This window comes from Ruditapes philippinarum, unplaced genomic scaffold (assembly GCF_026571515.1).
Source record: "Ruditapes philippinarum isolate M1 unplaced genomic scaffold, ASM2657151v2 ctg9590_1_1_1_1, whole genome shotgun sequence".
Taxonomy (NCBI): domain Eukaryota; kingdom Metazoa; phylum Mollusca; class Bivalvia; order Venerida; family Veneridae; genus Ruditapes; species Ruditapes philippinarum.
In genome coordinates this window covers 40,530-51,108 of record NW_026861805.1, presented here as the reverse complement: position 1 = coordinate 51,108, position 10,579 = coordinate 40,530, and the positions used below count along the sequence as shown (strand labels likewise).

Here is a 10,579-nt window from a genome sequence, read left to right as displayed (position 1 = left end):
TCTGGTCATCAACCACATCATATGTGACAAGGTTTACAACTCTAGCACAAAAATTATCAGTATTACCTCCCTTGAACTTAGAATTTTTATGAAAAAAAACAAAAAAAAAACGTTTTTTTAAATAACTTCTTTATTTCCTAATGTATCTACTTCAAACTTCATATATGTGTTTCTTATTATCACTCAACATTTTTGAGAAGGTTAAATACTCTAGCAAGACTATTTCCAGAATTATGTCCCTCTTGAACTTAGATTTTTTTCGAGAAATTGGTATTTTTTACTCCAAATTCTTCATTCCTTATAGGATTTACTTTAAAATCCCACATCATAATAATATGACAAGGTTGTATTATCATAATTTCCTTACTAGGCAGGGAAACATAGCACATTACTGTGAAATAGACAAACTTAGAACTCAAAAGATTTAAGTTCATTCGTGTCATTTATTCGCTGGTAAAATTGAAATCAGAATGTTGCTGGGGTTCTAATCGGTAGGGGACTTATGGATTGCTTGCAATACTATGATAATTGCTTGTTTTTATGTGTCACGCAGTTTTATTCTTGAAAGTCAGATCTTGAGATAAAGATGAATTATTGTCATGTTAGTCAAAAAGGAAAATCAATATAATAGTCTGACCTAAATATATCTAGTGGTGTTCAACATTGAAAGGAAATTTGGTCAAATTTTTTTATTTCCAACAAGATGCCTGGTGGAACTGTCATCAATGCCTTTGGAACTCAGAATAGATATGGTGCAAAACCACCTGAAAATGGAAGTTTTCCTATTGACCACAAAGGTAAGCACAGCTTGTCAAACAAGTTGTACAGCACATATTGTAATATATTTTCGCGACTTGTTGCATAATGTTTACAAGAGACGACAATGATCTATTAACAGCTTTACTGTCGTACAACGTAAAAATAAAAGCAATATACAAAGTTATGGATGTCAGAACTATAACCATGCTAACCCTAGTAGTAAATTGAGTGATAAAGAAACATAAACTGATAAATACTGTGTAAAATGTTAAAAATAGTTACTGACATATTCTATTCTTCTGAATCACACTTTCAATTTCGAAGTAAATAACAAGTTAAACAACAAGACCATTCTCATGTAAATTTTGTTGATTCAGTTCTTTATTTAATTACATGCCCTTTTGTTTACTATATTTAGTATATTATTTCATACCTGGTCATAGTCCAATAAATTAGACGTTACAGGCTTGTTATAGTTTTTGTCGGTCAAGCCCAGAAGCAAAAATATCTCAAAGCGACGTCATATTTATAGGACTAACCTGGTCATGCGGAGGAATTAAGCGTCCTGCCACAGGAACTTGAAATTCTATCACTATTAACGATAATATGCAAAATATACCCCCTATATACTATAAAAAAAACACTGTTTTTTATAGTATATAGGGGGTATATTTGGATATTATAATTAATATTGGTTATTTGATAGAATTTCAAGTTCCTGTGGTCCTGCGCTACAATCATTAAATTTAGATTTAATCCAAACAGTACTGTATATCATTGTTGTATTTTATAAGTTAGGCCTAACGGGTAACGCCCAATTTTTCAAACCAAGGGAGGAAACTTACATGAAATTGTAAATAAAATATAGTGTCTGGATTTTACAGTCTTCATGATGACCAAAGTAAACCTGTATGACAAAGTACAGAATTACAAGTGAATATAAAAATTGATGCTTAATCACTTACTGGTTTTACGAAGAATCAATATGATATTTGAGTTGATGTGAATTTCCATTAGGCCTACACTAAATTACACCCCATATATATGCCTCTTCGTAACAAGCATGGCTACCGTCTCTATTGTTAGTGACATCTTGGGGTTTTCCAAATCTCTTAACCTTTTCATTCTACAGTCTTAGTTCCCTTGCTAATTCTTTAAAGATTAATTTCAATTCATGACTTCAAATACTGTGAAACACAATGTCCAGTTAATTGAGTTGTCAACACATTTTTTTTCTCTTATAATGCTCTACTTTGTAGACACATTTTCATGGAAAAAATGTTCAATTTTGTGTTTGATAAGGGAATGTTTAATTGTATTAAGAACCCAAATAAATTGGGTAAAATTCCATTCCTTTTTATGGTTTTAAATAAAATTTTTGATAGTAAAAAACATCATATTTTGTTCAGTAATACGAAGGATCCCAGTAATGATCATTGAATTTCATTTCTTGTTGTAAGTTCAGCCTACCAAAATTCCTTCTAGGGCAACACTAAATCCATATAGATAAGGATATAAACAGAAGTCTTAGAAATATTTGTTGATAGTTATCATAATAGCTAAGTAGAATTCTCGTAAATGCTGCTGATGTTGAATTTATGATGAATTGCAATGATTCAATCAGAGCAAAATGTTGATCTGCATACATGATTCCTTGAAACCTGATAAATTATTTAATTGTGTAAAATGTGCAATGAAGAACTCAAGGACATTTATTATGTTCTATTATTTGAAAATTACTAGCAAAATAGTTTGTTGTCTGATTTGACTTTGAAACAGATTATAACTGACAGTTACTGACTGGACAATTACACTTTGAATTAGGTCATACAATGATTTTGTGATGCAATAAAACTAAATGATAGACTTGTCTGATTAGAAGTGGAGCACTTTTTTTTTCAAATAATAAAGAAATATTTAAAACAAGCAAGAATGACATTTACAATAAAGTTATAGATTTCATATATAATGACGAATAACATGTGTTATCTTTTCCTTAAATTTGCTTCATTTGTTCAATGATCATAAATTTAAATACTGTTTTCTGTGATCTGCTATTAGAAACTTTGTTTACCTTACAGGCGCTAATCACATACTCAAATATTTTACATAATCAGCCTATTTATGTATATCTTATAGTATATAGCCCATATAGAACATACAAAACGTTTGTTTCAAGCACCTGTGGTTTACCTTTGGACTCGAAGTAAAACTTCCTAATATTAAGATGGCATGATCCATACATTCTGGTTGATTTTAAGGTCAATATTATTCTGTTTTCAGGTGAATGTAAGGAGTACATGATGGAGTTTATGAAATGTTTAAAGACAAATGATAATGACAGTTCAAAGTGCCGAATGCAATCAAAAGAATACCTTGGATGTAGGATGGACCAGTAAGTCAACATTCTAAAACTTATTAAATGACATGTTTTAATGATTTTCATAAGATAGTTGAATTATGTAAATGTCTGAAATTATCTTTCCTTGAATTATGTAAATGTCTGAAATTATCTTTCCTTGAATTATGTAAATGTCCGAAATTATCTTTCCTTGAATTATGTAAATGTCCGAAATTATCTTTTCTTGAATAATGTACGTGTCCGAAATTATCTTTCCTACAGTTTTTATTATTGATACATGTAAATCAATTATCATAAAAAGCAATGACTTTTTATAATTTAGTAGTTTCTATTGGTACATGTGTGTACAATGTATACATATCTACAGAAATGTACTAGTACATGTAGTTGGCTGGTAAATCTGCTATTGTTAGACTGCTTTAATAGAGAAAAGTTTACATGCGTATACAATATTTATCTTGATTTTTAATGACCAGGATAATACATTTGTTTCAGCAATCTTATGGAACGAGACAGTTGGAAGAAGCTTGGTTTTGCTGATCTTGTGAAGGATGAATGACTGACTGGACATTTCCCATTTCAATTATATCATGAGACAGTCATTGTATAATTATAAGTGATCATACATTAAGAATCATCTAACTTTCATTTTGAAGAATGATGTTAGAACATATACCATTTAGAATCAAGAGGTGACAGTTATGGAGAACATGTGAAAGAAAATTAGACTGTTCATTGTTAAGGCTGGTTATAATTTTTGAAATGAAAGAATACTTAATTGTTGTGTGATGTTCATTATAATTTTAATAGGAATTTTTTTTGCAAAAGTGTCCTGTGTGAAAGACAATTAACATTCTCTGTTTCATTTTCATTATTTGAAATTCTAAGCTAATTTTCTAGACTGTGTCATCTTAATGCTGATCTTGAGGAACTGCCAGTTGTAACTGGAGAGATAGAGATGTGTGAATCTGTGGCAGAGTGGCTGACACACAGAATCACTGTGGGTTTGAATCTCAAATTTAAACATTGAACCTTTTTCAGTGTATGTGAGAAAGCTATCAAGAAAGTTTATTAAAGGTTGGCGATTCTACCCAGATGTCCGTAGACATGTTCCTATATGATACAGGTTATGTGTGAAGATGTTTAGGGTGTTTCTACACCAGTTAATGCTGAAACATGAGTAACATACCAATCTCCAATTTAGTTTTTTATCAGAGAAAATAATGACATAATATAAACTGATGAGAAATTTGTTGTGTAAGAAAAAATAAAGTAGATACTTCTTTCAGAAATATTACAGGAAACTGGACAATTTGTATTATAATAGCAATTTTTATTTTTTATACATGTTCAGAGCTATTATTTTCTCACATCTGTACTATTAGTTTTAAAGATTTTTGACAGGTTATTCAACCCTATATAATCGGTTGTCTAGCAGCAAAGGTTATATTGCAAACCTGTCAGGAATGTTTATAACAAATTTATAACATATCAAACTTACTTTTTTAGAGAAAAAAGTGAGAATTCTTAGTAAATTAACCACAGCTGTGTATATACATAAAAAACTATATAAAGGTCATGATTATCCAGGGAAAATTGATCATGTTACAAACATGCAGTATTCACGAATTCAAAAACCTAGCTAAACACAGTTTTTCGGTACTTTCTCTACATAGCTCTAGGGAATTACACCTTATGGAGTGTAATAGCGAACTCGATGTTTTCGGCCTTTTTTAAATTAAATTGAAATAAAACAGTTATTTCTTTATAAGACAATAATTAAATATCATTGTATGAATAATTCCATACAAAAATAAAGTAAATACACAGGTTTACGCAGAAAATAACCTTATTTATTATGGAAGATTCCACTACATGTACGTCTGTTTTAATTTTATTGATTTTCATTATAAACAATTTTTTTTTTTGTAATAGATATTAAAGGAATATTGATAATTTTCAAATACATCAATTTTTTTTCACATTAAACGGTAAAATAATGATAGAAAAATAGAAATATCATGTAATTGTGATATGTACTTCATTTGGCGTAATTCCCCAGAGCTAAATCCGTAACATACCGGAAAACAGTGTTTAGCTAGGTTTTCGAAAGGTCAATTATAATAAATCTTGATTGTTTATGATTTCAGACAAAATATTTTAATACAATCTTCTTTATCTTTTAGAACAAAACATGATATGTATGTTCACAACTTTGTATTGTTGCTGCATTTATAATATGTCATATTCTATATATATTTTGTATTGAGCAGTCATACTGAATGTACCTTTAACTTCTTTGGCCTAGTTTAACAAGAAAAAAAATGCAAGGCTTTCTGTTAATTTGTTGACTTGATTTTTTAAGTTCACTTTTCAATTGAAACTCAGTGCAGACATACTTAAACATTTAGTATATAATATTATATAATATAACATTCAAGGCAACATGAAACAAACAATGCTAACTTCAGTGTTGAAGAGAAATTACATTGAATTATCTTTATCATAAATATGTGTGGAGGTTGTTTATCTATGAATGGTAGTCTAGGTAACTGAAAGTCTTTTAACTTGTCTTATTCTTGTTTGTCATCTTCATATATGTACATTATATTTGTACAGTTTATGTATGTTTGCTTATTTATTTCCTATGTGATTTATTATGTTAATTAATTTAATATGTCTATGTAAAAATATGATTTTTTTCACTGAATAAAGATATTTATACAGATTTGGCAAGCTTATGAAAATTTATTTCATTTAGCATTGATGAAAGTTTATTTAACTCTTCTTAAGTACAATGCTTTAAAGCTTGGTTTTGACAATTGCACATTGTTCATATGGAAATCTCTACCCCTTGCCTGGCAGTGGTGTACATCAAAGGAAACCTTGACCTTCTTGTGTTAAAATAATAATAATAATAATAATAATAATAAAGTCTTTATTTAAAGAGGCTACACAGTTGCAGCAAAGGCAATCTACCCTGTGGGCCTCATAAAATGTACATACATGTATTTACAATCATACAGTTGTGAATAACATGAAATATTATGCAGAAACATTTACATAATTATTTTGATATTGCAATAGAAAATGACAATAATTATATAAAATGCACAAAAAAAAATAAACAGTGAAACAAGGCATTTCAAAATTACAAATAAACCTTTGACAATAACAATATTTCAACAAGAGCAGTGTGTTTCTCATAATTTTATATTTGATTTGTCTTTTTCCAATTTTCTATGTATTTATGTTTAAAGTTTTGAAGTGATTGTGCAGAGCGTATGCTGATTGGTATTTCATTCCAGATTTTTGACCCTGAATAGTTAAAACTTTTTCTGAAAAATTCTACTTTTGGTTTTGGTTGGTATATGTTAAGTTTTGAATCTGTTGAACGTAGGGTGCGAGAATGAATAGTATGGTTGAAGGTAAATTTTTGTTTTAAGTACTCTGGGCAAATATTGTTAATTGACTTATATTCCATAATTGCTTGTTTATATTTGACTCGGTCTGGGAATTTCATCCAGTTTAATAAAATGAATAGATCTTCAGACGGGGCATCATATGGTTGATCAAGTATAATCCTAGCTGCTCGTTTTTGAAATCAAACTATGGATTGTATTTTCTCCAAATTACAATTTCCCCAGATAGAGCAACAATAGTCTAAGTGAGGTAGTATGTAGGAGTTAAAAAATAATTTTCTAATGGGAATGTCTATGAAATATTTAATTCTTTGCAGTAGGTACAATTTGGAATTGCACTTTTTTAACACATGATTAATATGGTTTTTCCAGTTTAATTTGCTGTCAACATGGACACCGAGAAGTTTCTCAGAGTTGGAACATTCTATTAAATTATAGTCTAAATGTAGCATGCTTAATAATTTGGAGTCTGTTTTGTTTGATGAACAAATTGCCATTGCCTTTGATTTCTTTGCATTTAGTGACATAGAGTTCATTTGACACCAAAAATTTACATTATCTAATGCAGTTTGTAATTTAGTTTGTACTTCCAGATAAGTTGTTCCAACTGCAGAAATAGTTGTATCATCAGCAAATATATCTGTAAAAAATTCTTTTAGTTCCTTCGGAAGATCATTAATATATATTAGAAATAAAAGTGGACCAAGTACAGATCCTTGGGGAACTCCTGATTTTATATGTCCTGGTTCTGATAGTTTTCCAGATGAAGCCTATCCTGTAGGTAGAACTTAAACCACAGTATTGTTTTATTGCTAATAGATATTGCCAAAAAATCATTGCAGGCTTTAAAAAAAGGTGCAGAATTATATAAAAATAACAATAGACAGATCCAAAAGATGTAGCGGAAAAGTCCAATAAAGAAATTCAACATGTTAAGGATAAAACAAAAAAGTTTACTCTGTATTATCTGGAACTACATTATTTAACTGATATAGCTTAAAAGTAAACAACCATCTTATAAAGAAATTGGCCTGCTAAAATTATTGGAAGTAAACACTGTAATTTTGATTTTTTTAGATGGTCTGACCCTTCTCAAGCTAAACATTTTGAATGCACTTATCTTTCAATTTAGACAAAACCATTCTACATTGTTTTAGGAAAATTTAAAAATTTGTGCTGACGGAATAGCAAACAGTGCTGTTTAGATTATTCCCAGTGGTAGCCATGCAAGTTTCAAGATTATTGAATATATATATATATATATTTAACGGAAAATCGCCCGTGGTCTAGACTATAAATTGATATTATTATACCCCCACAAACGAAGTTTAGGGGGGGTATATAGGAGTCAGCTTGTCAGTCGGTTGGTCGGTCGGTCCACATCATGGTTTCCGGACGATAACTAGAGTTTGGAATGAGGTATTGTAATCAAACTTGGTATATAGCAACCTTATGTGGAAACTCCGGTTGGTATTGCATTTGGACCCCCTGGGGTCAAGGTCACCGTTACTATAAGTAGAAAAAAGGTTTCCGGACAATAACTAGAGTTAGGAATGAGATATTGTTATCAAACTTGGGGTATAGCAAGCTTATATGAAGACCTGGGTTGGTATTGCATTTGGGCCCCCTGGGGTCAAGGTCACCGTTACTAAAAATAGAAAAATGGTTTCCGGACAATAACTTGACTTAGGAATGAGATACTGTAATCTAATTTTGTGTAAAGGAAGCTTATATGAAGACCTGGGTTGGTATTGCATTTGGATCCCCTAGGGTCAAGGTCACCGTTACAGTGTTACTAAAAATAGAAAAATTGTTTCCGTACAATAACTAGAGTTAGGAATGAGATATTGTTATCAAACTTGGTGTATAGCAAGCTTATATGAAGACTTTGGTTGGTTTTGCATTTGGGCCCCCTGGGGTCAAGGTCAAGGTCACCGTTACGAAAAATAGAAAATTGGTTTTTTGGACAATAACTTGACTTAGGAATGAGATATTGTAATCTTATTTGGTGTATAGGAAGCTTATATGAAGACCTGGGTTTGTAATTGCATTTGGACCCCCTAGGGTCAAGGTCACCGTTACAGTGTTACTAAAAGTAGAAAAATGGTTTCCGGACAATAACTAGAGTTAGGAATAAGATATTGTAATCAAACTTGGTGTATAGCAAGCTTATTTCGAGACCCCAGTTGTGATTACAATTAATTGAAATATTTCTTTGTACACAGTTGATAGTTTGTGTTCAAATTTTTCTTCAGACTACTTTTTTTCAAAAGTCAAAGTTGCTGGTGGGGGTATTAATCACCTTCAGTGATAGGTCTAGTTTGTTTTAAGGATGGTCGTGTAGATAATACCAATGGCTGAAAGGATTTTATCTATTTGTGCCGTTGGCAATATAATAAACATTGGTACCAGAGGTGAACAAATGGCACCCTTGACTTAGTTTGTTCCAGTTTTTATACCCTGGAAGACCTTACCTCGAGACATATTATGGTATGGCCCTTTATTAAACAAAACAAATGGCATCTTATCCCATGTCGATCCGTTTGTCCCTAGACAATTGGTTTCCAAAGCATAAAGTTCGATTTTAGCGGTAGTCTACGCATTATTAACAACATATTTGTTAATTGCCATTTGCTTTATGTCACTTGCTATTAGCTAGTTGCCATTTGCTTTATTGTCCCCTGCCTTTTTGAAGAAAAAAAGGGGGATATAGAAATAGGCTCCGTCCGTCTGTACGTCCAACACATTTTCGTGTCTGGTCCATAACTATGTCATTTATCAAAGGAATTTGGCATAACTTGGCCCAAATGTTTGTTATTATAGACATGTATGACTATGTATCATGCGCAACAACCTTACTGCCAACTCCAAGGTCAAGGTCAGACTTGCTGATTAAAGGAACATTGTCTATTTGAGGTTGTATGTCATGTCCAGTCTAACCATTAAGGGATTTTGAAAGTACTGGTACTTTTTATAAATGTTGAAAAGAATGAGAGGATGTGTCATGCGCAAAATCAAGTCCCCTTCCTCCAAGGTCACAGTTGCAGGTCAAAGATTATCATAGTCTGTTACAGGGTATATTTTGTGTCTGGTCCATAACTTCTTTATAGATTAAGGGATTTTGAAATTATTTGACACAAATAATAAGAACATGTGTCATGCGCAAACCCAGTTGCCTACCTCAAGGTCAAGGCCACAGTTGGAGGTCAAAGATTACCATAGTCTGTTACAGGGTATATTTTGTTTCCAGTGCACAGCTTTCTTATCCACCAAGGGATTTTGAAACTATTTGGCATAAATGTTGACAATAATAAGACCATGTGTTATGCACAACACCCGGTTCCTTTTCTCCAAGGTCAAGGCCACACTTAGAGGTCAATGCTTAAAATGATCTTTTATAGAGTATATTTTGTGTGCAGTCCATAATTTTTTATTGTTTTGAAATTACTTGGCACAAATGTTCACAATAAAAGGACCATGTGTAATATGAAACAGACAGACTCCTATCTTCAATGTCAAAGTCACACTTAATATCTTCTGTTCTAGGGTATATTTTGTGTGCGGTATGTAACAGACCATATCCTGTATGGATTTTGTATTTGTCACATTTTGAGGCTTTGATATAGTGATAACAAATGTACAAATGTACTTCTGTTGACACATACACAGGTGTTGTTTCATTATATTTCTTTAATGAATTTATTGTTGCTGCCATGTACAGATCTAGCATTGATCAACATTTTGCACTGAAAGTCCAGATCCATACCTTAATCTTTTGAAATAGCACAATTTTGTGTTTCATGTAAATTTGCCTTGGGTGGGGACGTTGTAAACTCTGTTACAAATTTTTGTGTCACATGCTATTTGCTTCTTGCTAATTACCATTTGCTACTTGTCTCTTGCTTATTGCCATTAGCTACTTGCCTCTGTCATTTGCTACTTGCCTCTTGTTAATTGCCATTTGCCACTTGCCATTTGTCTCAAGCTACTTTTCAAGGTATCGTATGGAAAGCCATTCTGCCATGCGAATTGCTAT

General features: G+C 31.6%; 1 protein-coding gene across 1 annotated transcript; it reads left to right on the top strand.

Annotated features, from left to right (window-relative positions):
- The first annotated feature begins 638 nt into the window (after window positions 1–638).
- LOC132716881 (cytochrome c oxidase assembly protein COX19-like) lies at window positions 639–4,337 on the top strand. Its single transcript, XM_060700215.1, has 3 exons — window positions 639–797; window positions 3,043–3,154; window positions 3,617–4,337. Exons 1-3 carry the CDS (start codon window positions 704–706, stop codon window positions 3,678–3,680), a joined length of 270 nt encoding a protein of 89 aa, XP_060556198.1. The 5' UTR covers window positions 639–703; the 3' UTR covers window positions 3,681–4,337.
- Window positions 4,338–10,579: the final 6,242 nt, after the last annotated feature.